Source organism: Vulpes vulpes, chromosome 12 (genome assembly GCF_048418805.1).
Source record: "Vulpes vulpes isolate BD-2025 chromosome 12, VulVul3, whole genome shotgun sequence".
NCBI classification, from domain to species: domain Eukaryota; kingdom Metazoa; phylum Chordata; class Mammalia; order Carnivora; family Canidae; genus Vulpes; species Vulpes vulpes.
The window spans coordinates 112,127,218-112,154,523 of record NC_132791.1 but is presented as its reverse complement, the minus strand read 5'-3'; the positions used below and the strand labels follow the sequence as shown (position 1 = coordinate 112,154,523).

General features: G+C 49.2%; 1 protein-coding gene across 7 annotated transcripts in view; it reads left to right on the top strand.

Moving 5' to 3' along the window:
• Window positions 1-27,306, top strand: part of GRAMD1B (GRAM domain containing 1B) — a 234,556-nt gene that overhangs the window by 100,915 nt on the left and 106,335 nt on the right. For all 7 annotated transcript variants that reach the window (XM_072729482.1, XM_072729495.1, XM_072729493.1 and 4 more), the window contains exon 2: window positions 7,731-7,808. In XM_072729482.1, the coding sequence (XP_072585583.1) occupies window positions 7,731-7,808 (78 nt within the window). The remainder of the gene's footprint in view (window positions 1-7,730; window positions 7,809-27,306) is intronic.

Genomic DNA, 27,306 nt, shown 5'->3' with positions numbered 1-27,306 from the left:
ATAGGCTGCTCTGAGTTACTCAGGTGAGCAGTGGCAAAGCTGGAACTCAAATCCTAGGTCTGATCTGGAAACCTGTGTGCTGTCTGATTAAACTTTGCATCTTCTCTGTCTGCACTAATACGGAAGCAAATGGCCACATGTAGTTATTGAGTACTTGAAATATGACTGGTATGGCTAAGGAACTGAAATTTTAATTAATTTAAATTTAAATAGCCACATGTGACTAGCGACAGCTCAGTTCTCTGCCCTGCTATCTTTGGGAGTCACCAGTATATCCATCATAGCTAAAGGCTTAGGTGTGGATGAGATTCCCCAGAGACGTATTACTGTGGATTTTTCTGTGGGTCACAGGCCTATCTGAGAATCTGGTGAGAGTTATAAATCATCTCCTATGAATATATAATATTGCACAGTATTTTGATAATTAGAGGTTCACAAACTCAGGTTCTCCTGGCATAAAGCTGGAAGAGGTAGGGACCCAACAGAATGTAAACTCCTTGAGAATGGAGATCTCTGTTTTGTTTACTACTCTATACTCCGTGTCGATTTTCCCAAAAATGCCTGGTACGTAGTCAGTATTTGGTAATTCATTAAATGAGAAGCTGACACAGAAGAGTACATGAAGTCCCCCCCCCCCCAAAAAAAAAGAGAGAAACAAAAGTAGGACAAAACCCAAGAACCAGGAGAGGGTGGTGCCGCAGAAGGCAGGAAGGGTGAAGTTTGGAGAGTGGGAATAATCATTGACGTCAGACCTGCCTGGGTGGTCAAATAAGATTAGGACAGGCCACAGCTATCCTTGGCCTGACGGTAACTGAGGTCCTGGTGGATGAAAGAAAAGAGGGGTGAGGGTGCTGTTCAGATTGCAGGGAACTTATTCACAGGTCAGTGGTGAGGAAGTGGAGGCAGTGAGTGTGGAGTCCAGTGGGTCTCAATCCTGGTTGCCCACCAGCATCACTGGGAAGCTTTTAAAAAAAATACACATTTCTGGGGTGGGCACCTGGCTGGCTTAGTTGGAAGAGCATGCAACTCTCGATCTCGGGGTCGTGAGTTACAGCCTCACATTGGGTATAGAGAGTATTTAAATAAACAAATAAAAATAAACTTAAAAAAAATACACATTCCTGGATATGTTCAGACTCTGACATGGCAGGTTTTGGGGAAGGGCCAAAGAGTCTGCATAACGAAGCTCCCAGTTTATTCTGACGTGGCGTTGACGAGAAAGTTTGGCGCTCACCAAACGTGTGTTCTTTCAATAAAATATGGTCCTGGAGGAAAGGAAGGGAAAATAAAGGAGTTGAGGGAGAGCTTTCTTCTTTTTTCTTCCTTAAATTTAAAGACAATCAGGAGCATATTTAGAAGCAAAAGGACTCTTAACCAGAGAAGGATTAGTGTGTTGTAATGAGTTAAAGGATATTTGGCTGAATTCTGAATCCCTGAGTCTGCTGGTCTACCCACCCTGCTGTGTGTTTCCATGGGACCCATGACACAGATGCCGCCCCGGTAACTTTGTAGACAAATGATCAGTCTTCACCCAGAGAGCTATTTTCCAAGTAGTTTTGAGACTGTTCAGGTATGTTGTATAAGAAACTGGCGATCATTGGCAGTGCCCCAAATCACATCTGTTTACTTATTTTCTATTATTAGACTTTCCCATACTCATTTGCCAGATGACAAATAAACTATTCTGCAGCGTTCTCACCTGCTTTGCCACCTGCCCTCCTTCCCCGGGTACACCTTTCCTCCTTACACGGAAATAGAGAATGCCAGAGCCATTTCACAGGTGGCTGTAATTCAGCATGAGTACTCAGCCTTCTCTTTTGTCAGTGACCCTACTTTTCATTCAGGTCACTGGCTCTCAAAACTACCCTAAGCGTCTCTTTTCTTCCTCCTGTGCATGGGATGTTTCGAAATATTTATCTGCCAATCTCACTGAACGTTGAACACAATTGACCTCCGCCATTGATGGTACACCCACCAAAGCTCAGATATTGCCTAAGACACTTTCTGTAGATGACTTTTACCATTTCTAATCCTCACTGTCATCATTTAAGGTTCGTGGTATATACCCATGCCTGACACTTAGAAAAGTTAATTTACCCAGGATCATCCCGCTAAGTAGCAGAGTCAACTAGAACTTGTGTTGTCCTGACTCTAAATCCTGAACTCAGATACTGTGATCTGTTGACTCACAACTTAATCCTCAGCACTGTTCTGTAATTTGGGGCAGTGGGGTGGGGGTGGGGGGCAGGGGAATAGTCTAAAAGAAGATAAGGGACTTGACCAAAGTAGAGGGCCAATGAGAAGAAACAAGGCTAGGGCAAACCTAGGCTGGTCTGTGTCTCTGCCCTATTTCTACTATATCCACTGCCTAAAAGAGTTTCTTTCTCCTATTTTTGTTAATCAAAGACATGTATCAATCAAAGCCACCCTGAGTCTTTTGAAGCTTCTAGTAAGCATCAGGTAACACTTTAGATTGCTCTGGTTACAACCAAAAGCAAAGAAATTCAGTAGTCTGCACAGCTGTAGTGTAGGTACATGGACGGTTTCCATTAAGCTCTAGAAATAACAGCTTGCCCATCCCTGTACCTGCTTGGAATCCTCTGAATCTCTTGACACTCTCCCCTATTCCCCCCACCCCCACCCCCGTCCCCACCCAGGCTTTAGGAGGAGTCCGTGACCACTTTAGTGTTGTCTGCAAGAGAAAGAGCTGTTTGTACATATGAAGCACCCACTCAGGGAAAGAACCAAACACAGTCTCCCTAGCAGGGAGGCTGTACTTTCCAGAGGACAAAAGGACACCTTCCTGGTGGCTTGTGGGTTCAGCCGGTACTTTTTTGCAAGTGTCCCGGGTTGGGGGAGGGAGAAAAGGAGACCAGGGGAATCGTGGGAATTTACTAGCCTTTCCTGCAGAGCTTCTTGGTCATAGTCTATGGTTTTCTATCTTCCGGGGTGCGCTTTGGCCTCAAATTACGTGTTTTTCCCAGTTTGTGCCCGTGTTACTGGTTTAATATGACCTTTGAGGATAAGCTCCAAACACTAACTTGCTGGTGGAGAATAAAACCAGGATTACAGATCATCTGATTTGCTTCAGCTGGTTTCCCTCAGGAATATTCTGGAATTTAAAGAAGCCGCTTCCCCACTTAGCAACACGCTCTTTCGAAATTTAATTTCAACCGTGATTTTTATCTGAAGCTTGCATTTACAGGAGGAGGGATTTACTTCTTTAGCCGTGCGAGGGGAACAGCAAACAGTTTGCCTGTACAAATTCCCTTCCTTGAGATGTTAAGCGGACTTTGAGTCATCTAGTGCCCAGATCCAAATCCTTGTTCAGAGATGTTGGTTTTTTTAAGGTTAGCTCACTGACATTTTTATCTGTTAGTGCCCTCTGCTGGACTTCCTCACAAGTTCTTCTGGACTTAGAGCTCGGAGCCCAGATTGGGCACCGAAGGGCCACTGGGGTCTTCTCTAAAAACAGAGATTTGAGGATGTGGCCTTTGACCTTCTGGCTTTCTGTATCCCTGAACACCCTGCTCTGGTGGTTGTCTTTTGTTCGTGACATCAGAAGACTGTGGGTTCCTTTAGGGAATAGGACGAGCTGTCCGGGTTCCAGGTGGCCTGCATCCTTTGCAAAGGCTCATTTAAGAGAAGAATGGAACGAGTTGATGTGAGAGGGTGAGCCAGCATCTGAATCTCGGGAAGTTCTGCTCCACAACGTTATTCCCTGGGGATCGAGTGGAGGAGGGATTTGGTGTCCATCTCACTTCTTTAAGACTGTTAGAAAACCGGTTGCAAACATGGGAGGAGAGAGGGCCAGGCCCCTCCTCGGAGCTGTAAGGGAGGAGGGATCCTGTGTACCCTAGGGATCCTGGGCCACATGGATTTATGTGCAGTCTCTCTTGTTCAGCATTCACCTTTTCTGACACGTTGCCCCCAGGCCCGCAACAGAAGTGTCGGCCACCCGCACCTCATCCATCCTTCTAGGGTTGCCGCACCACAGTGCACAGTGAATACTTGTGCATCCTTTATGTCCTGGTCTCCTAGCACAGTGCCTGGTACATGCAAAGTGTTTGGTAAATGGAGCTAAACTAGAATGTCTTTTCCTCCAGTTCTGTTGGTCCCGAGTCTATCTGAATTTCAGGTGTCAGCGCTAAAACCCTTATTTATTCACGAGAGACACACAGAGAGAGGCAGAGACATAGGCAGAGGGAGAAGCAGGCTGATGCGGGACTCCATCCCAGGACCCTGGGATCACGCCCTGAGCCAAAGGCAGACACTCAACCACTGAGCCCCCAAGCGCCACTGATAAAAACCTTGCTGTGGAAATAATTCCTTCTCGTTCCTTTTTTTTTTTTACCAGCCCAGGTGCATGTTATGTCCCAGGAGCATTTAGTATTTACTTCTCAAAGTTATGTTTCTCTACTTTTCAATGTATTTATATTGACTCTTACTTTCCAGATCATAAACACGTTGAGAGCAGGATTCTAACACCTGATTCTCAGCTTTATGGTCCATGAGCCCCAGAACGATGCCTTACACATAATAACCACAGCAGTTATATATAGCAGCTCACATACACCAGGCCCTGCTCTCCGTACTTCACATGTGTTCTTTCTTTAACATCCTCTAATCTTTGCAACAGTTTTATAAGGTAAGAACTGTCACTGACATGTATCTCCCCCATTTTGTAGGTAAGGAAAATGACGCTCAATCATTTGCTCAGGGTCATGTAACTAGGAAGTGGAGGAGCTTGGATTCAACCCCAGGCAGCATGTTCGAGAGTCTAGGCTTCATCGTTGCTTCGATGCTGCCTCTTGTTGGCATGTGTGCACATGGAAGGCGTCATACAAATATCTGTTCAGTGCATGCAGGTTGATGTTTCTTGGTTATTTAGAGCCAATACACAGTTTGAAGGTGATCCATTGTCGCTTTCATCTCCACCATCTGCACTGCTTCCTGAGCAATGGGAAGGCCAAAAGGGGGCACCAGAAGTTGGTTCTATTTTGGTGTCAGACCTGCTGAATGGCTTAGGTTCTGGTTTGGAAGTCAGCATTGCCATCTAGTGGGACAGCCTGCTAATAGCAGCTCAGGATTATTTTTCTGAAACCCTGGTATGTTGTCCTTTAATTCTGGGAATCCCTTTATTAGCTTAACTTTAAGTTTTGACTGCCAGAGAGAGGGTAGGGTGAGAAGGAAGAACCAGATTCAGTGCGGTCAGGCCTGGTCTCTTCTTGGAAGAGACTGTGATGCTGATCATAGTCATTTGGGTTGGTTGAGTCTCATTGGCTGTTAGTGTGAAACACTAGGCTGCAGGCTCCTTCCCTTCTACTTCGGCTCACATGTGCTGCCCATGGTATAGACCAGTGTTCCAGTCTTTTTTTTTTTTAAGTATTTATTTATTTATTCATGAGAGACACAGAGAGAGAGAGAGGCAGAGACACAGGCAGAGGGAGAAGCAGGCTCCATGCAAGGAGCCCGATGTGGGACTTGACCCCGGGTCTCCAGGATCACACCCTGAGCCGAAGACAGATGCTCAACCACTGAGCCACCCAGGCGTCCCTAGTGTTCTTCTCTTAATGCTCGCCCTGTCTGCTCTGGAATTTGAGTTCCAATCAATCCAAACAGTACTCCAGTTGCCTACTGTAGTAAACATGTGTCCCACGTCATAAAGTAGACAGTTTCTGATGCCTTGTAACAAGTTAGTCCCAGGGTAAGAAATCCCACAGGTCAACAACATGATAGCACAGTTTTGTGATATGGAGTTTTTATTTATTTTATTTTATTTTATTTTATTTTATTTTATTTTATTTGAGAGAGAATGAGGGAGAGTGTGAGAAAGAGAGCACGTGCGTGCATGAGCAGGGGGAGGGGCAGAGGGAGAGGGAGAAGCAGACTCTCTGTTGAGCAGGGAGTCTGATTTGGGGCTCGACAGGGACTCTAGGATCATGACCTGAGCCAGAGGGAGGTGCTTCATCAACTGAGCCACCCAGGAGGCGTTTTTAATAGACAAGTCTCTGAGACCTTGCAAAGGGTATGATATGATGAGTAGCCCCTCCACAGTGAACAAGTAGCAAAAGTGCTACGAGTAGAGTAAATGAAGGAGATAGGCCTGTGTACACACTTTAGTTCTGACAGGCGATTAGAGGCTCTTCTGATTTCTTGTGTATATATGCGTTTGAAAATTTGATACACATTGCTTCTAAGTTTGATAACTTCTTGCTGAAAGAACAGAACGCAAGAGCATGGTTATACCTGTGACCACAGCAAATCAGGTACTGCTTTGATTGAGAGTGTAGAGGCACCAGAGCAAGTTTTGTTCAGAGTTTCAGTCTACGAGGGATCTGGTCTAAGGAATATACTCTGTGGCGAAATTTGAATTTTTTTATGTTGAACAATCCCTCAGCACAAGGAAACAATTGAGTTATCCTGGAGCCTCAGTTATGGTGACATTTATGGAAATAGGAATTTGCTATTAATGGGATCTGTGCAAAGCTGGGATAAGGGGTGAGATAAATATTTTTAGGCTTTGTGGGTCTAATGATCTCATTACTGGCTTATTCAGCTCTGCCTTAACTATTCAGTCTGCCATTGTAGCAAAACAGCAGCCAGAGCTAATACGTAAATGAGTAGTTGTGGCCACATTCCAATAAAACTTAATTCATGACTCTGAAGTTTGAATTTCATTTAATTCTTCTATGTCATGAGATGTTATTCTTTTTAAATATATATTTTATATATTTATTTATTCATAGAGAGAGAGAGAGAAAAAGAGGCAGGGACACAGGCAGAGGGAGAAGCAGGCTCCATGCAGGGAGCCCGATGTGGGACTTGATTCTGGACCCAGGATCACACCCTGAGCTGAAGGCAGATGCTCAACTGCTGAGCCACCCAGGCGTCCAAGAGGTGTTAATCTTGTTTTGACTTTTCCCTCAACCATTTAAAAAAAAAAGCAACCACTACTCTCAAAGAGTTGTAAGAGAGAAAACCCACAGGCAGCTTCAGATTTGGCCTGGGGGGCTATAGTTGGTTGACTTACAGACCCGATGCTTGGATTCCTTAATAACAATAAGAATTATATGTTCATATGTTCAGTTAGTGCCATTAAGATGTTTGAACAGCTTCTCTGAAGTAAGATGAAAGATGGGTGGATTCCACATAACTTCAGCGTAAGCATTTTAAAGAGCTCTCAGCTAAAGCCCTAGAATCATCTTGCCTACATGGCGTCGCGGGGAGGGACTCTTCCCCTGTTCCCAGGAAGCAGAGAGGCAGGCCTGGTGACCCCGGCCCCCATGGAGTCTTTCTCCCTACTAGAAATCTCCCCTCTCTCCCGGTAGTGGAAGGAGGGGGGGCGGGCGGGGGCATGAGGTGACTGAGTACCTGCATCTAGAGAGTCTCCAATGAGGTTGAAGAAGAATGGCATTGTTACTCTGCCATGCCGATTAAGAGGCCCAAGTCTAGAAAGTGCTGGAAGCATTTGCTCTCTGAGACATAGCCAAGGAAGAGTAAGGTAACAAGTCAGGATCTGCCCCAGATGTGGTGGGCGGGGATTGCACCAAATTTGTGTCCTTTCTCATCCCAGTTGCCTGCCTGTACACTCTGTAGCAGCTTACATGGGGGAACTTGTGTCTCTTAGATTTTGTAAGCCCCGTTTCTTTGTCAAGCTGTGGAGTCTAGACGGCCTCCCCCAGGGTTGAGAAAGAAATTAACGGTTCATATCCTGTGTCTTTCTTCAGCAGCCAACAGAGTAGCCAGCAGAGCAGCCATGACGATGATTCAAGCAGGTTCCTGAGTCCTCGAGCCCGGGAAGAAAGGTAAGACCCCCCGAGGAGGGAGGGGATGGGGTGAAGTGTTTGAGTACGATCGCCCCACTAGCGCTGTGGAGAACTGTGGCCAGGGTGGGGGGGGGCACACAGGAGGCTGCTGGACCTCTCTGCTCAGACCCGCCAGGAAGATAGGATGTTCACCCAGGGAGTGAGCAGGTGCAGCGCCAAGGGGCTGCTTCCCAAGGCTGTTGGTGATCAGCAAGGAGCAAAGGCGGCCGGTGGCAAATCGGAGATGCTGGGGAGACCTCAGGGTGGACTCGGCTCGAGGCCCTCTTTAGCGGCTGGGTGCGCTGTGGCTGGGGCCTGAGGACAGCTGCAGGGCCTGGCACCGCATGTGTGGCATCGGATGCCAAGAGAGCACCGAGACTGGAGTGGACAGTGCTATCAGAGGTGAACGAGTGTGGGTAGGCAGGGGGCAGTGAGCGTGGAGAGGCCCCTGCGTGCTCCCCGGAGGACTTAAGTGCCGACTAGCTAAACGCTCAGGGTGTGAGGACCACCGGCCTCTGCTGCACGGAGCGCCCTGCATGGCAGGCACAGGGGTCTGCTGTCGCAAGCGAAGCTCGGGTGCCCGAGAAAGTTGACTGATGTGAACTAAAAAGAGGTCTGGGTTGGCATGCCACGGGGCTCTGCTTTTGGTCTAGTTCTGTTTACCAGTTTTCGTCAACAAACCTGTTGAGAAAGGAGAAGGTACTTTTACATCATTTATCAAACTGACGGCAGACACTCAGCTGAGAAGGAATAGACAAGATCGAGGATGATACGCTCGAGGTTTGGTATTTCAGATGGAACAGTGGGCACAGATACAGTATTTCTTTTTAACGTGCTATTATATTTATGTTCTGTATATTAGAAGAGTTTCTCAAATGTAGGATTACTGCAGGGAGCCTCCCTTGGCAGGACTTCATGTGAAAAAGAACTTGGGTTTATTTACCAGCAATATACGAGTCAATGATATGACAAAGGGACCAAATGATCTCTGAAAGCCTGAGTTCGTTCATTAAACAGAAAAAGATCTCACTGGTTGGTACTACTTCAACCCTATCTGGTGTATCCTGTCCAGTTCTTTGGAAAGAGGTATCGATACATGAAGAGTCCAGAAAGAATGGTCGAGATGATAATGTATTATTATAAGGATGGTTGAAGGAAAAGTGGCTTAGCCTGGGAAAGAGAAGGTTTGTGGTGACTCTAATGCGACTCCTGAAATATCTTATCTGAAAGCCTAAGAAACAGCCAGAGGCAGAGAGGTCATAGCGAGAAGGATTTCAGCTCAGGATAAGGAAGAAAGTCTGTGATTACAGCGGGACTTCAGTGGAATAGGCCTTGCAAAGTACTGAACCGTCTCCTCCACGGAAACCTTCCAGCAAAAGCTAGGTGGTATGTCACGAGTGGATTCCCTCCTGGGCTGGGGGGGGGGGGCTCGGGAATCCTTGTACATAATCTCTTCACATTATGAAGTTGTGTAGTAATGCCCTGGTTCTCCAGTATCAGTTCAGCTCATCAATTCCAACAGAGCAGATAGGAGGCAAGGGGCCCCCAGGGGACGAAGACTAATCATTCTTGTCAAGATGCTTAATCAGTTATGATCTGATGGCAGTTCCCTTTGTCTCTAGTGGCCTACACTCTCTTTTCAGTGCTTTCTGGAATTCATTAACCCTACTCTCGAAATTAGAAGGGGCCACGGAGTTCCCTTGGCACAATTCCCGTCCCTGTGCTTGGGCGTCAGACCTCTCCTGGAGTGTCCTGTCCATTTCTGGTCATGATGTCTGTAGTTGGTCTTCATCTATCAGCTCTCTGACTAGCAGCTCCTCAACTCCCTTTTTTTAAAAAAAAAAAAAAAAAGATTTTATTTTATTTGACAGAGCAAGTGAACACAAGCAGGGGGTGTAGCAGAGGGAGAGGGAGAAGCAGGTTCCCCACTGAGCAGGGAGCCGCAATCTGGGGCTGGATCCCAGGATCCCAGGATCGTGACCTGAGCTGAAGGCAGACATTTAAACCAACTGAGCCACCCAGGTGCCCCTCCTCAACTCCGATTATGTCAGCTGCTCGGGGTGTTCCTAGGAGGGAAGAATAGGTGATGAGCTGCAGACTCTTTCCCAAGGCAGCTCCATCTCTTACTCTAGGACGTGACTGCTTGTAAACTAGAGGAAGCCCTGCCTCCTGTCCGCTCTTTGGGATTGTATATGGACATACATTCTATTCCAGCTCCTTCTCTGCCCACTTCCTCAACCAAATGAAATGTTACAAAGGGTTTCCAGTCCAAACCTCTACCCAGAAAAGTCCTCTAGATGTCTTCCCTTGTCCTTCCCATCCCTGGCCCCCTGACAACCCCCTGATAAACTCTTCAGGGTGGACAGCGGATATAATTTTGCATCAGCTCATCCTGGGCAGTATGGGAAACACAGCTCTGATCAGAAGTATGCTTCCTGTGGTGGTCCCTGTGGGCCCCTCGCCTCAGAAACTCAGGTCTGATAGGTGTTCACCATGGCCATTCGGAATGAAGTCTTGTTTCTCTTCCCATCCAGTTGGTTGTCCTAGAGAGAACAAGTCCCCAGAGTGCTAATTAATCACCAGCCTCGGTTCAGAACAAACCCTAACACTCTGCCCCTAATCCTTCCTCTAATATGTTTTTACCCAATTAAGAGACTCTCTGGGGTGTTTTGGATATTGGTCTGTGTTATCCTGGCCTGGGGCAAGCGTGAATCCAGACCCTGGGGAGATTGTCAGCAGTGGTGGGGGGCCGGCTCCTGCTTCTTGCTCTGGGGCCCCCATTTAATGGACAACGCACCCTGCTGGTTATGGCGGCATTTCCTACCCAGGGGAGGCTTTTGTGTGATCTCAGTCTACTCCCCTGGGAGGCCACAGAGCAGGTATTATGGATTGACAGTGGTCAAGGAGGAGGTGGGTAATATGGACCCTCTTCTTGGCTGCTCCTAATCCTCCAAACCACGTGGTCAATTATAGGATGAAGGCTAGTTTCATAGAGCAGGTAAAAAGGGAAAAAAAAAACCACATCGATTTCTTCTGTTTTAAAGATAAAAACTCTAATCCTTAAGTATGATGTACACTTTCAACTGGTTATAACAACACTGGTTTTTCTTTTCTCTTCTTTCTTTCTTTTTTTTTTTTAAATTTTATTTATTTATGATAGTCACAGAGAGAGAGAGAGAGAGGGGCAGAGACACAGGCAGAGGGAGAAGCAGGCTCCATGCACCGGGAGCCCGATGTGGGATTCGATCCCGGGTCTCCAGGATCGCGCCCTAGGCCAAAGGCAGGCGCTAAACTGCTGCGCCACCCAGGGATCCCCTCTCTTCTTTCTTTCTTTCTTCCTTCCTTCCTTCCTTCCTTCCTTCCTTCCTTCCTTCCTTCCTTCCGTTCTTTTTCTTTCTTTCTTTCTTTCTTTCTTTCTTTCTTTCTTTCTTTCTTTCTTTCTTTCTTTCTTTCTTTCTTTCTCAAGGTTCAGAATAGAATATTTAGAGAGAGACTAGGGCCCAGTTGTAGTTTAACCAATGTCCACGTGATAGCAAAGGGGGAGGTGCCTCCAAAAGGCATCCAAACCTAGGTGCTTCTGAGAGTTTTCCTCCTCATTCACATCAGTGTTGATTCCTGAAGGAAAAAGCCTTTGGGACCATAACAGGGGCTGGCAGTGGGTGGGTGGGTGCAGGGAGGCAATTATTTCCTGGGCAGGCGTGCATCAAGAAGAGTTGATTTCAGGAAGAGAAGCAGCTTTCTGGGAAATGAGGATTGTCTCAGAGATAGGAATAATCCCCTTAGGTTTCCAGTAGAAAGTGGAACAGACCCAACTTCTCTAAAGTCTGTATGTGTGTGCACATAACTGAATATGGGACATAAATCCATTTTCATGCATCTAGGAAAAGCCAGGGAGACACTTAGAAAACACTGGCTCCCAGGGTCAGCCCAAACTGGACCAATGGTCAGGGTTTCTCATGTTGTCAGATCTTTATTTAGTACATTCGGGTGATGGTAGCAGCTGTCAGACAAAGCCAGAGCTATAGAAAAAGGAGCTGTTTCACTACAGGCATTTAATATACAGTATTAGTTTCAACAGAACCTGGTGCTCAGTTGACCAGGAAGCCTTTCAGTGGCAGGAGGATAGAGACCCGGACAGAGCTGGGGTATAACCAAGTTCCAGGTGTAACCAGGCTGTGTGCGTTAAAGTATCCATTCCTGTGTGCAGCTGTGTGTGCCCCAAACCTTCGTTAGGTGTCTGCAAGATACTGGGGAGGCTGCTGGAGTCCAGGCTGCAAGATGTATAGAGGCTCAAGGCACCCAGTGGCTCAGTCTGTTGAGTGTCTGACTCTTGGTTTCAGCTCAGGTCGTGATCTCAGGGTGTTGAGATTGAGCCCCATGTTGGGCTCCAAGCTCAGCACAGAGTCTGCTTCTCTCCCTTGCGCTCTGCCCCTCCCCTTGCTCTGTGCACACTTGCCCTCCCCCCAAATAATAAATCTATAAACAAAACAAAATAAAAAGATGTCTAGAGGTTCACTGCTGGTGGGTGCCGTGATGTACTAGAAAGAGTGAAAGTCTTGAAGTCCAAATAGTCTTAGGATTAACTACCTTCTTCCTTATTAAGTGCATCTTTAAAAGCAATTTACTTACCTGCACTCATTTATAAGTCTTTCCTTGAAAGGAATAAATGAGATAATATGTGTGAAGTGCCCTGTACTTAGTAGGTGCTTAGTAAGTGGCAGCTGCTAGTCGTCTGATGAAGTCGTGAGATTTCCCTGTTTCTTAACGGATCTAGAGTCTGCTGTGTTTGAAGAAGCAGAGACAGAATGTGTTGAGTATTGATTGCCTGTAAAACATCAAATGTGGACGCTAAGGATAAAGAGATGAAAGCATGGGGCTTCCCCTTGAGCATCTTACTGTCTCGTAGTGAGACAGACATCCCTAAAAGTAAGCAAGTATAATATAATGTGATAATGGACATGGAATTTCGTATAAAGTAATGAAACTCAAGAATTTGGTCACCAGTGTGCCTAACCTCATGCCATGAGTCTTGCATACACTTCGAAATGTCATCCTCTCAACAACCCTGCCAAATAGGTGCTATTATTATCTTTATGTTAGAGTGTAGGAGACGGAGGCGCAGTGGAGCTACCATATTGGCCCAGAAGTAGCACAGCTACTGTGCTTGGGGTGAGGGCAGGGGAGAAAAAAGGGGGGGCCGAGGTATCCAGAACGAATCCATGCAAGGAGCTGTGCTTCGCCGAGAGCTGCACGATGAGTAGGAGTCTGTCACATGGGCACCATTCCCAGGCGAGGGAACAAGCTGTACAGGAGCATGGAGGTGTGGGAGAAAGCCGGGCATATTCAGAGACTTCAAATATTTCAGCATCGCTGCCGTTCATGTCCAGTGTGGGGAAGCTAGTGAGTGGCTAGCGGGCATCTTTGTGCAGGTGGGCAGGTGACTGGTCATGCCACAGCCTCCCATGACAGAGTACGCTTCTTTATAGAGGAGGAGAAACGGAGAGATTTGGGGCGGTGGGGGGGCTCCTGAGTCACTTACAGACATATTCTTGAGAGAAAAGTCATTTTGGTCCTGGTGTGAGAGATGAATTTAAGGAGGTGACGTTGAAAGCAGATGGACAGGGAAGGAGCTGACTATTATTTGCCCCTCCATTCCCTATTTAACAAGGATTTATTGAGCACGTACTATATGCTAGCTGCTTCTGCAGGTGTTGGGGGCTGCAGCCCTGAACAAGGTATGACCGTTGTCTCCCCTCTTGTGGTGCTTGCGTTATAGTTGGTGGAAGTAGATATCAACAAACAAGTGAATAAGAAAGCATCGAATAGTCGTAAGGGATAGAAAGGAAATGGGTAAGGGTAGTACAGTGGACCAGGGCTTGCTGGGTTAACTAAGTTGGGTGGGAAGGGACCACTTAGTAACCTGGTGACATTTAAGCCAAGAACGGATGGATGTGTTTCTGAATTATGAGGATGGAGAAGGAGGAACTGGTTGAAGAAATTTGTTAAGTAGGTTTGACAGAGCTTATTTACATCTGGGTTGAGGAGCACACTAAGCTCTCTAACGGGGGCAACAAGGAAAAGGCAGCATAGTCCAGAGGTTAAGTGTCTGCCTGGGTTCTGATTGCGCTTCCAAGAGCATGAGTGTGATCTTGGGCAGGCCATGTCACCTGTGTGCCTCACTCTCCTTATCTATAAAATGGGCGTGATAATAATTCATACCTTGTAAGTTGTTGGAAAGAGTGTGCGTGTCTATGACAATTAGCATAGAATAGTGCCTGGCACATGGCTAGTATTATATATGTGCTTGCTCTTACTATTAATATTATTACTAGAACATTGGGTGAAGGGGGAAGAGTTCAAAGAGCGGGGCGGGTGGGGAGTTTAATTTAGACAAGTCGAGCATGTCGATGGAGAGATACACAAGCCAGTTGGCTATACCTGTTTGAAGCTCCAGAGGCAGAACTAAGACTACTTGTTTGGAAATGAGAATGTAGTTGAGGCAAGAGCCTTAGGATTAGTGGGATGTACCCGGAAGGCAAAGGAAGAAGGCATTTGCAAGAGATTGCCCCCAGAAGCTGGGAAAAGTAGGAGACAGAAATAACGGGTGCAAGAAGGAAGAATCAAAGAGGATAGAGACAGGTAAAGTAAGCCCCAAACAGGATTTTTTTTCTTTTTTTAAGATTTTATTTGTTTATTTGAGGGAAGGAGAGGGAGAGGAAATCTGAAGCAGACTCTGCATTGAGCACAGAGCCCGATACTGGGGCTTCATCCCACAGTTGCAAGACCATGACCTGAGCCGAAGCTGGGAGTCGGACTTAGAACTGTGCTACCCAGGCGCCCCCACCAAAAACAGAGCTTCTCCAGTGACAATTAGGAGGTCACCAGTAACCACAGAGCCATTTTAGAAGGGAGTATGTGAGGGGAGGAAGAAGAGGTCAACCAAGGAGAATTGATTCTAGGAGTTTCCCTGGGAGGAGGAGATGATATGTAGAGAAGGCCCAGGTGGTTGGGGAGAATTTGTTTTGTTTCAATGTTCAGAGACAAGCACTTTTTAAATCTGAAGTAGAAACCAGTAGGTCAAGGGTGTGAATTTTAGAGAGGATGTGGTTCGTTCGTGTGCTCAACAAACACCAGTTGTGCTGTAGCTGCTCACTAAGTTTCCAGTCTGGTGGAGGAGATGGTATAAACGTGACTGAGGTTATGATTTAGGAAGTACAAACCTGGACGCGTGCATGAGAGGAGGGGTTCCATGTGTATCAAAGAAACTGGACCCGGCCAGGCCAGAGGGCAGAGGGGGTGAGGCGAGGGTGGAGTGGTTGTGCTAAGACCATGAGGCAGAGGACGTGTGAGATGGAACGGGCAGGAGCTTGGTTGGCCATGACAAGGCCTTGAGTCTTTATGCTGAGAGCATCAAGAAACCATTGAAAGCCTTTTTTTTTTTTTTTTGAGAATTTATTTATTCATGAGAGATGCAGAGAAAGAGAGGCAGAGACACAGGCAGAGGGAGAAGCAGGCTCCATGCAAGGAGCCCGATGTGGGACTCAACCCCAGGACCCCGGGATCATGCTCTGAGCCCAAGGCAGATGCTCAACCACTGAGCCACCCAGGTGCCTTGCCACTGAAAGTCTTTAAGGGAGTTGACAGCATCAGATTTCCATTCTGAAGATTGCAGCATGGAGGGAGGGTGGAGGCGGCCCTAGTAAATGCAGAGAGAGAGCAGCTGGGGCAGCTTGGAGGCTACTACACTAGAGTCCAGTTAAAGGATATTGGTGGCTTGGACTTGGGATGGTGGTCATGGGAGAAGAAAAAAGAAAGAAAAGAAGTAGATGAATTCAGGGTACATTTAGAGGATTAAAATGTCCAGGACATGGTGTTGGATTGGATTTAAGGTGTGTGAGAGAGGGGCTGGTTCTTCAGAGTTCGTTTTGGGATTCCGACTGAGTCAGCTGCCTCAACTACTGAAGACCAGGAAGCAGGGTTTCGGAAGAGGCAAGGAAAGGTCTTGGTCACAGATGGGAAGACTGGCCTTGAACAGATCATAAGGGATGTGGAGACCGTGTTCACATGCAACGTGTTCACATGCAACGTGGTGGCAAGGCGAGGTTAATAGCAGCAGGATCTCTTTTCTCCCTGTGATGGGAAATAGGATTAGTCCCTAAGATCAAGGGGGAGGGGGGAGGGAATGAGAATGGTGTGAGCTTTGGGTGTAATTAATTTGGGGATTTCTTGCGGCACCCTTTCTCCCACCTAGCTTAAAAGACATTCACGACTTCACGGGTCCCACTGAAACTCACTCTCGTTTCTTCAGGTCGGGGTAGGGAGGGCACGTTTCGTTGCATCTGTGCATACAGGTGGGGTGGTGGGTTGGGGTTCATTCTGTCCAGGACTTCCCCCGTAGCATGCACTGTCTGGTCCACTTCTCTGTGTCCCACCAGCCCACGAGACCCTGGAGGTCGAAAACTAGGTCTCTTCTGTCTGGCACAGAGTAAGTGCTCAGCAGATGCGTGTGGCCTTCATGAGTGAACACCTGGAGCAGGCAAGGTAATGGAATTTGAGGTCAGAGGGCAAGCATCCGGAGTTGAAGGAAGGCCCGAGTGCAGGCTCACGGATTTCAGCTCAGGTCTAGCCACCTGGACCGAGACGCTTTTCGTTCGGCTTCCTTTATTCCAGAAATTGTCCCCAGAGAGCACATTTCCAGGGCACTCTAGCTCCATCCGCCTACCCGGCCCCTGATGTCCCGTGGCTGCTCAGGTGACCTCTCCAGTCAGCTCCCTGGCCACGAGGAAGGAGCCCAGTCGCAAACCCTCTGGGAGCTGTGCCTGCCGGGCCCACCCCCCCTCGAGCCCCGGCGGCTGACATCACAGGCAGGTAGAGCTCCGTCCTCCTTGCCTGAGGACAGAGAAGAGGAGGGAACTCACCCAGGGCCCAGAGCACCGCCAGATGTTGGAAGATGGAGGCGGGCTCTGCGTGGAGCTGTGGCTTGGGCCGAAGCCAAGGGGGATCCTGGTAACTCGCAGCCCCGGCCTCTCCCGCCCCGGGCCCCCCACCTGCCTGTGCTTTGGATGGAACATCAGGGCGGGGAGGGCCGGTGCGCATGAGCTCCGGTGGGCAGCTGCGGGAGCGAGCCCCCGGCCCCCGACGTCCCCACTGCCATGTGGCGGGCCCTGCCCTGAGCCCAGCATGGTACAGAACCTGCACTCCGAGACGGTCTCCTGCAGCACGGCTGTCAAGCAGGCCTGTCACTACCACGTCTCCTCCCTGAGGAAGAAGCTGTCCTTTCTCCGAGCCAAGTAGGTGACAGGGGGGGCCCCTGGAGATTGTAGCGTGAGGCCCTGGCCCTTGGGCTGGCCGGGGGTGGCCTGGGGGCTCTCTGCAGAGGCAGGAGCGCTTCTGGGGCTGGCTCCCATGTTTAGGGCTGTTGTAGTTCTTTGCCAGGCAGGTGACAGGTCCTCAAGAGGAGGGAGGAGGGGGGATCTGTTGCAGGAGGCGAAGGTAGGGGGTAGAGGTGTGCAGCCTGGAGAGGCTGTGTGGCCCTTTGTTGGAATGGATGGGGGGCTTGACTGGGCCTTACTGTGTGCTGCCAAGGAGGTTCCTGGCTCTCCTGGTCCTTCGTACTGGCCAGAGATGATTTTCCTCTCTCAGGGTCAGTTACCTCAGTTGGCAAAGAGCTCGGAGGCCCCAAGAGAAAGGTGCTGTGGAGAAGGGTATATTCTATCTGGCACCTTTGGGGGTGTGGATAATTCTCTTCCAGTGATGGGGAACCCATGAGTGAGGTGTTGGGGGGTATGGACTCCACGTGTTCCCTTCTCAGAGGTAGTCACTGGGGACTTCGCTCCGTGTCCAGAGGTCTGCCGAGACGCCAGGCATGGGCCCCGGTGACAGGCAGAGGGGAGCAGGTGTCCTGGAGGAGAAAGAGGTTCCAGCCCCCAGGAGGGAGCTAAACTCAAAGGCTGGCGGGCGTTGGAAGGGGGGTGGGCGTGTGAGCTTACGGGCAGGTTTCTAGGTGCCTTTTTGCAAAGAGAAATAGGGTAGCAAGGGGAAGGAAAGATGGGGTAAGTGGATGAAAGGTGGTGAGAGATTGAATGGATTGCAGAAGTAGATCGGGGCTGGCGGGGTGGTGGATGATTGGATCTTGGGAATTCTGTCTCTCTCTCTCTCTCACACACACACACACACACACACACACACGCACACACAGGCATGGATGCCTGTGAGTGTTTAGCTATCTTTTGATAAGGGTTGTCTCCCTGGGGTGTTCTCGTGCCAGATGTGTCGAGGGCACCAACAGAGACTGAGCCCCTCGTCTCACGAGTGGCCTTGTCGGGGACGGGCCCCTGCAGGTTAGGTGAGGGCAGAACGAGGGTCCCCCGACGCTGTGGTGCAGTGCTGGTGGCAGAGGCCCCCTCCCCCTGGGGTCCTGGGGAGCTCAGCAGCTTTGAAGACCTGGTGACCTTCGGGTGGGCTCTCGCTCTACCGCTAACCGTCCGTGGTGCTCTCACCAAATCATCCCATCCTCTTCGAATGTTTCCTTCCTTAGGAACAGAGGCCATTTGTGTCCACTCTGGAGGCTGCTGGGGGGGGGGGGCGGGGGTCACACTGAGATGGAATGGAGAAGGTCTCAGCCCTGGGTCTGACACGGGGAGGGGTGGTGTTTTTGTCAGCAGACGGTAGCCTGGGGCGAAGCCTGCTCTCCAGTAGGTGGAAGGGGGGTTGTGAGCTGCTGAGAGCTGTCTATCTGTCTGTCTGTCTGTCTGTCTGTCTGTCGTCTGTCGTCAGTCGGTCAGAGAGCTTGATGAGGGTAAAGCATGAACGAGTGCCAGTGGCCAGGCAAGGCCAGTCACGTAAACCCCGGTCCTCACCATCCCAGCTTATTTCTGTCTTAAGCACTAATCACGTTGTCACCGTATTTATGTGTTGACCTGCTTGTCACGTGTCCCCCACTAGGCCCGAAGCTCCTGAGAGCAGGGGCTGCTGGCTTTGCCTCATTCACCAGCGTGTGCCTGACGCACTGGAGCGCAGCGCCCGACACACAGCAGGTGCTCAGTAAAGCTTTGTTAAATGAGTATTGAGCACATGAATCCTGGGATCTTGTGACTGTGCCCCAAAAGGGGGGCTGCTGACTAGCCCTTCTGTGTCTATTCATCTTGGTGACGTCCTCATGGTCATGGTTGCAGGTTTGTGACTGCCGCTCAGGTGGCCTCCTTCCTCGGATTCATAGACCTCTATGCTTAGTGGCTGGCATGGCCCGGGGCAGCCTGCACGCCTGGTGTTGGAAGAGGAGAGAGAAGAACTTATTTTAGGTCCGGGCAGAGAAGCAAGTGGGCGCTCCTGCCTCCCCCCACCCCACCCCCTCCCCAAGTTCCCAGTGTGCAGGCCCGGCTGCTTCTGGTGTTGTCAGCAGAACTGTCCGCAGGTGTAACCATCACCTGCTCTGCGTTTCTCCTACTGCAGCATTTCTCCTTTCCTGCCTGAGAAAGGGGGGTATTAATTATAGTTCAGCAGACGGCGCGATCTCTGCTGATGCCGTAGTTGGGAATCTAGATTTGGACAACTGGCAGGCAGATGGTAAACCCTCATTCCCTAGCTTCCCCGCCTCCTGCCGGGAGAAATCCCATCCTCCTACCAGCCTACCAGCTGGGGTGGAGAAGGAATGTGAGTGGGTGACAGCTCAGTGGGGGGATGGGGGTGGTGGGGGTGCTCAGGCGGAGACTCCGCCTCCGGCTTGCCCTGCTCTGCATATTACTGATGAATAATATGAGCTCAGAACACCTGTTTGCAGAGACCACGCCCGCTTTCCCATCTAGGCCATAAGTCATGATCCCAGCAGTTGATACTCTAGCTTGGTTGCAAACCCTTACTGGTAAAAAGATTTTGAGTTATTTCCACTAAAAAAAAATGTGTATATATATATATATATATATATATATTTATACACGCACACATATGCATAAATATGTACATGTGAATGTATTTATATACATGCACTGCTGTACTAAATATTTTGCTTATTATATAAGCAGACATTTTAAAAGGATGAGATAAAATGAAATCTAAATATATATGAGTTCCAGAGACGCCTGGGTAGCTCAGTGGCTGAGCGTCTGCTTTGGTTCAGGGCGAGATCCTGGGGTCTGGGATCGAGTCCCACATCGGGCTTCTGCGAGGAACCTGCTTCTCCCTCCGCCTCTCTCTGTGTCTCTCATGAATAAATAAATAAATTCTTAGTATATGTGCTGCCGAAGCGAGCACAATAAATAAAATCTTAAAAAGATATATGCATAAGAGTTCTAATTCTTTCTTCCTGCATTGCACGAGTAAGCGTTCATGCCCCTACTGGGGAGACCAGGAGACAGATTGACAAGGAGAGAATAGACCCCAGTGACTCAGGATCACATGCAGGGCTAGACCAGTGTGCAGATTCCTGGGCCCCCTTGGTCCAGTTCTGAGTCACGTGGACTGGGCTGGGCCCAGGAATTTGCACAGGTAACAGGTGTCCCAAGCAATTTTGCTGCAGGGGCTCTCTTGAATCATGCTCTGAGAAACATGCCCTGTGTCCCTGCTCTAGCTAGCATCAAGTACACAATTTAATATAGTAAATAGTAATGGGACAGCGAGAGCCCAGTGTCCTGTTCCTGGGCCGTGGCATCCCTTTTAGGGAACCGCTGGCAGACCCCTGGCGCCTTTTTATGCCCAGCCCTCAGAGACAGTGGTATCAGTGCATCGCTTCTGCTTTCCCTTACCTGTTTGCTGCATAGCCCAAGAATCCCTGTTCTGCAGCAGGGAGGAGAAAGGTGGGCAGGGTGGGGATATGTAAACTTATCATTTCATCTTATCTGTCACCAACTTTCCAGATTGCTCAATGCTTCTTTTCTTCTAACCTTCTGGCAGGTGAGCCCTAAGAGTTCACTGCTGGCCCCCATCCCTCTTCACAAATACCTGGTCTGAAGGTTAAAGTCTCTCATTGAAATGCAGAAAAAAAGAAAAAAAAAAAAAAGAGAAAAAAAAAACAGAAAAAAGAAATGCGGAAAAACCCCTCGGAAACCCCAGAGCACAAGGTCCAGAGATTGGAACAGGGGCTGAATGAATGGACAGTGACTGAGTATTACCCCACCTGGCCCTCAAACCCAAACACAGAAGCTCCTTCCCTTGTGTCTTTGTTAGGTGAGCTGGACAGGTAGGTCAGCCAGTAGAATTGAGGGCTAGACTTTGAAACTCTTGAGTTTATTAATGTGACCCCGGGACAGACTTGTTGAGGAGGGGGGAGAGCCACAGAGTGAACAGCTGGACCGGTTTAACTCCTTTCCCTGTAGAAGTGAAACACCCATATTTCCTTTTTTTTTTCTTTGGCATCCTAAACAATGAATGAGTGGACCTGCATCGGGCCAAGAATGTCGGTTGTCCTTATAAATAAGGTGGGTAGAGCATCGATCTACAGAAGATCTACCTACAGATCCCCGAAGGAGGGATGTAAGAAGGCTGATGCTCTCTGCTCCTTCCTCATTTGTGAATTTGTTCTCCAGTACCTACATCGGGTGTTTACCTGCCTCTCTCTGAATAACTTCCTTAGTGGGAAACCTGCTAAGGAAATTAATTGGGGGTTTCGGTCAGTAAAGAAAACTTTGAGTTATGGGAAACTACAGAAAATGTACAAAGATGATGAGCAAATCCAAAGCAACACAGAATGTCTGTGTACTTACTTTGTGGGCACAAGTTCTGAGGTATTATTATGTTATTTTGAGTCTGTTATGTGTTCAGCACTGTGCTTTATGTGTGCTTTCTTACTTCGCTATAACAGCAGGCCTGTAGGAACCTAGTTTGTCCACCGTCCTTCCTTCCAAGTGACAGATCTGATACCTCTAGAGGTCAAGTTTTATGCGCAGCCTTTTATGACTTCCCCTTGAGAAAGCGTTCGTGTGGCGATTGGGACCCTTGGGGCCCAGTGCTGAACCTTCTGCTTTTCCTTATGTCGGATGGATCTTGCTTCACCAGCTTCCTGCACCGGAAGCTGGTCAGTGCAAGCTGTTCACTGTCTGAGCCAGTCTGTTGTAAAGCTTCAAGCCAGTGGTACAGGAGACAGATTGACGAGGAGGGAATAGACCCTAGTGATTCAGAATGATCCAGTTAAATGTGCCTGAGAGTCAAATTGTTTGTTTGGGTTTTTGTTTTGTTTTAATGTTTCCTCTTCCTTGTTGATTCTAAGTACTGTAGGCTTTTTTTTAAAATATTTTATTTATTTATTAGAGACACAGAAAGAGAGACACAGGCAGAGGGAGAAGCAGACTCCATGCAGGGAGCCCGATGTGGATTCTAAGTACCATAGGCTTTTAACAGGCAGGTTACTTACAGGAAAGTTCCAGTACGTTTCTGATGCTTTCTTTCTGTTCATGATGATGTCTAAACCACAGAACAGAACTGTGGCCTCTCTGACCTCTCTGCAGGTACCAGGTGAAGCCTCTACAGGTGCTAGCCTGAGCTCCAAAAGTTCTTTTCCTTCCCTTGCTCTTTCTCCGCTGGGCTTGCCAGCACCCCCTGCTGTCAGGGGCTCTGCTGGAGCGGAGAGTGGCCCCCTGGTCCCTCCAGAAGCGGCGACCCTGGTGTGAGGCAGCAGGCAGGGGCAGGGCCAGTGGCCTGGGCTCCACTCCTACCTACCGTGGAGGGCAGGACCATCCACCTGGCCCAACAGCTCCCACCTCACAGGACGAGGATGCTCGGAGAAGGGACCTGCCAATGAAAAGGCAGGCTTGCTGGCCAGGGGAGCTGTGCAGATGGGTTTGTATATTCTCCTTAGACCCTCTACTCAGATTCTTCTGGAGCAGTGAGCTCTTCCTTGGACATCCCCCCCCCCCCCTTTTCTTCCCCACCCGACCCAGCTTCTGTGGCTTAAGGGGCTGGTTTTGTTTTCTGATGTGATTGCAACAGCCCTCATGGTGGAGCCTGTATTCCTGGAGGGGGGTTGGGGCCCACAGCAGTCTGGAGAGGGTAGCAGTCTCTGGAAGCACTCCCCTTCGCACATCTCCCCTTAAGTGCGTGTGCTGGCTTTTCCTCTCTTCCCCAGCCTCCGGCCCGAGAGTTGGCCGAGATCTATAGCTGCAATTTTCAAACTTGGTCCCAGTTCCCTAGAAGAAACCCAAACGCAGTAGGAGATCACTCCAGTCTGGGAGACTGCCCCTCGGTTGCCTGCTTACCTTTCCCATGGCCCACTCTGACAGCTGCTGGGGACGGGGGATGCACCTGCTGCCCACAGGCGTACCCGAGCCCGCTGTTCCTTGCTGTGCTGTCTGGGGCTCAGGCATCCTGTCTGGTTTCTCCCTCAGCTTCACCAGTAGTCCCTAGACGGCCTCCCCAGTGGCCTGCATCCAGGCATGTTTCAGTGGCGTTCGGACAGCCCTCGCACCTTCCATTCTCTGCCTTTGCAGCACACGGGATGGTGTGTGTGCGCACCGTGGAAATGCGTGTGGCTCCCATTTACCAGGCACCGCAGTGTTATTGCCCTTCGCCCCCTCTCCCCTCACTGCAGTCCCCTGCTCAGTTAACCCTGTGGCTTCTTAGACATTTCTCACCCTGAATGGCTGTGAAAGGCTCTGAAGTGCTCTCTAGGCTGGCTGTAGGTCTAGGTAGTGGTGTAGGTAGGGAGGAAACCTCCAAAGCTCAAAGCGGGGGCCGGAGGGTGGGGAGTGGGAGGTCAGGGTTGGGTATCCTACGAGCACGATCTGCCTCATGCATTGGTGACCCTTTTCATTTTCCAAGTACTTGGACAAATCTGTCATCTGAAAGTACAGCACGGACACCAGCTGCTGGCTGGAGGCGGTCTCATTGGGCCTGGAGATGGCAAGGAAGGGAAGGGCTCGTGTAACCAGAGCCTTGGTGCTGGCTTCGCAGGAGCACCAAGTGCAGATGGAGGGAGATTAGAGGACCTCACGGAGTTCCCATTGTTCCCAAACCCCCGACTGCCCTTAAGGTAGGAATTCGGAAGACAGCTTTGCTTTAGTTAACATTTAGTGACTCTTCCTGGTGTATGTAGGGCACTGGGCTCTCGTTGAAATTTTCACCATTTTGCTATGTAATGGTATGACTGTTACCTCCATTTTATAGATTAGAAAACCGAGGCTTAGCGAGGTTTGGTAACTTGGGTAAGATCACACCGCTCTGATGTGACTGTAGCTCTGAACCCCTATGCAGCACCGCCCTGTCCAGCTCTAGAGGTTGCGGTTGAGGGGTGTCACTGATACACCTGTGAGGTCTCAGGAATTGCGGGTGGCTGAGGGAGGCAGGCCTCCCTTTGCCTGTCTTGTTGCTTTACCCTGAGGAATTTAGATGCAGAAGGGGGCTGATACCAGCAGAGACCCTCAGGAGGGTTACATGAGATACGAGCTTCCCTCAGCAACCGCTGACGGGCTGGCCCTGGACTTACTGTTCTTTGATGGCTTTTTGCTCCCCCACCCCCGCCACATGCCTCCCTTAGTGTCCACTGCCACTCAGCATCCCTGCAAGTGTCTCTGGTTGTAGTTCTTGTGCTCATTCCTTTTCTGCCCCTTTTCTCCCCCGGTCCCCCAGTTTTTTCCCTTTTTTAAAAAAAAATTTTTTTAAACTTTATTTTTTTATTTTTTTTAAAGATTTTATTTATTCATGAGAGACAGAGGGAGAGAGAGAGAGGGCGGCAGAGACACAGGCAGAGGGAGAAGCAGGCTCCATTCAAGAAGCCTGACGTGGGACTCGATCCCAGGTTTCCAGGATCAGGCCCTGGGCTTAAGACCACCCTAAACCGCTGAGCCACCCTGGGTGCCCTAAAACTTTATTTAAATTCAACTTGCCGACATATAGTTTAACCCTCGTCCCCCATTTTCATGTCTTTAGTCATCTAAACAAAGCAGGTGGGTTTATTTTCAGTCCATCGTGCCTCTGCCATTGTCAGCTCTGCAGGTGACATAAAATTTCGTGCTCTGGGGGGAGGAGAGGTCACCTGGATCTGGGGAAGACAAGTGGCAAAGCGCTGAATAATAGAAAAAGAAATATGGAGCACTTAAGACACAATTTTAAGCACCTTATATATGCTCTCTTCACGTAGCCTGAGTTGAGTACCATCCCTGCCTTGCAGATGCCGACTGGGGGGCACAGAGAGGCTAAGTAACTTGCCCGCGATCACACAGCCGGTGGGCAGTTGAGTCAGAATTCAAACCCGAGCAGAGTGGCTTCGAGAAGCATCCTGGGCAGCAGGCCCGACTGTGGGAGAGAGGAGAGGTCACCTTCCAGCCCCTGAATCAAGACGTGCAGGGTGGTGGGAGCACACACACACATTCAGTCCTTGTCCCCTTCATCTGCTTTTCATTCTCCCTTCCTCTTTCTTTTTCTCTCTCTCCTCTCAGGAGAGATGCCATCATCTTCGGTACACATGGAGCGAGGACATCAGGTGACCTCTCAAGGTCTTCGCATTTCTGGGCTCCTTGTCATTTGCGAACCTGTCCCTGCTCCATCACCGTCCCTTCTGTCTATAGTCAGACTCCAGGGAGGAGGACTGGTGCATTTCTGGCAAAGTTTGTGGCCTCGGGGCAGGCAGAGCCATCAGGCGGGGGCTGGGGACCGGTGCAGAGGGCTGAGTACCAGTGCAGAGGGCTGGGTACTGGTGCAGACGCGCTGGGTACCCATGCAGACGACTGGGTACCGGTGCAGAGGGCTGTGCCTGGCCCTGGGCCCGGAGAACTACACCTCCCATGGTGCAGTGGGGCGCGGGCCTGCGGGCTGCACACAGCCCCTCCCACCGGGCTGAGGAGGAGGCTCTCCCTCCAGAAGCAGGTGCATGGCCAGCCTCCTCCGAGCTGTGTGTGCGGAGCTGGGGGCCTGGACTTCCCACCACACCCTACCCGACCTCTGCCAGAACTCACTCTAGGCTCTCCTCAGGTATCCGGGTTTTAAACGTGCTACATAAGTACCGTGATTAAGGAGTTAGAATATAACACCTGGGGTAAAGTAATTAGTGTGAATGATCCCCCTGGAGAGGAAACGATGTCATGATAAATGACACCGCAAAGAGCTCCCTGCCCTTCCATCCCGCTCTCTGTCTCTCTATCCATCTTTCCATCTTTTCACTAAATATTAGGCAAAATGGAATGAAACAAAGTTGCAGAAGAGGAAGCTTCTGGGTCTCTCATTCAAAGAGTAAATGAGTAGGCTAGAGGAGTTATTTATTCTATGAGGAATTATTTACATGGATTCCCCTCTGGTTAGCAGAGGTGTGGGTCCAGCGGCTTCTTAATTAGATCCCCTGCATCACATTTTGTTCCATTTTTTCCTTTCAGTGTCTTCTTTTCTGTCTTTCCTCCTGGAATCATCTTTGGACTCTGGGACATACTCCTTCTTCCCTTTCTCATTGAAACCGAATGTTATGCCCCTGTCTCCTGCCCTGCCCCGCCTGTGCGTTGTCCGTCCTGCAGCTAGCAGCTCTCTCCCCGCGGCAGGCGTTCAGGATGTAGAAAGTGCTTTGTAGAACACACATGCGTGCTTCTGGCCAAGCCGCCCTCCGAAACCCTGTCCTCTGTGTGCACCATCCGGGGCTGTGTGACGGTTGGGCGCCGTGAAGAACTGAGGTGCTTGGTCATTCGGGAGATCGGATGGAGCCCTGTTAACACGGGTCTGATTCCCGCATGATTTTGATGAAACAGAACATCCTCCTTCGTGGGTACTAGCCTTCTGCTCTCCATCTGTTTGTGCACTTGACTGTCAGCCCAGGAACAGAGAGGACCGCAGGCCAGAGCGATAGCCAGAAGGAACGTTACAGGCCTGTGAGCAGAGATGACATGTGTCGAACTGGCACAGGCCGTACACTTTTGGGTTTTTTGTGCGGGCTCTGAGGGGATACCTCTAGTGCCATCCTAGCAATGCCCCACACCCTATTCAAGTTGATTGTATCTAGAACCACGGGACAGTGAGTTAAAGAAAACCAATTCATTGGCCTAAATGCTATATTCTACTACTTTTGCACTTGTCCTTTCTCATTTGGTTTTATGGAACTTTTGTGCCCCTTGGATAATAGAGTGAAATGGGGTAGGTAAGGGAGACATGATCTACTCAGTGCTTATGGTGGCTAGAACCAGGAACACATGTCTTTCCTCCCTTCATTTATTTTTTTTTTTAAGATTTTATTTATTTATGAGAGACACAGAGAGAGAGGCAGAGACACAGGCAGAGGGAGAAGCAAGTTTCTTGGGAGGAGTCTTATGCGGGACTTGATCCCAGGACCCTGAGATCACAACCTGAGCTGAAACCCCAAGTTGGAGGCTTAACTGCTTTGAGCTACCCAGGAGCCCCTGATGATTCTTTTTCAAAGCTGTTTCCATTAGATGCAGGAGATTTGCTAAATGTATACACCAACCTCTGGATATGCCCAAGATTTTTTTTTTTGCCCTTTGTCTGATAATGCATTTTCTTGCAGTTTGCCATCTTCTTAAAAAAAAAAAAAAAAAAAGGAAGGGGGTCCCCCAGGGAAATATTAAATTAATTGAGA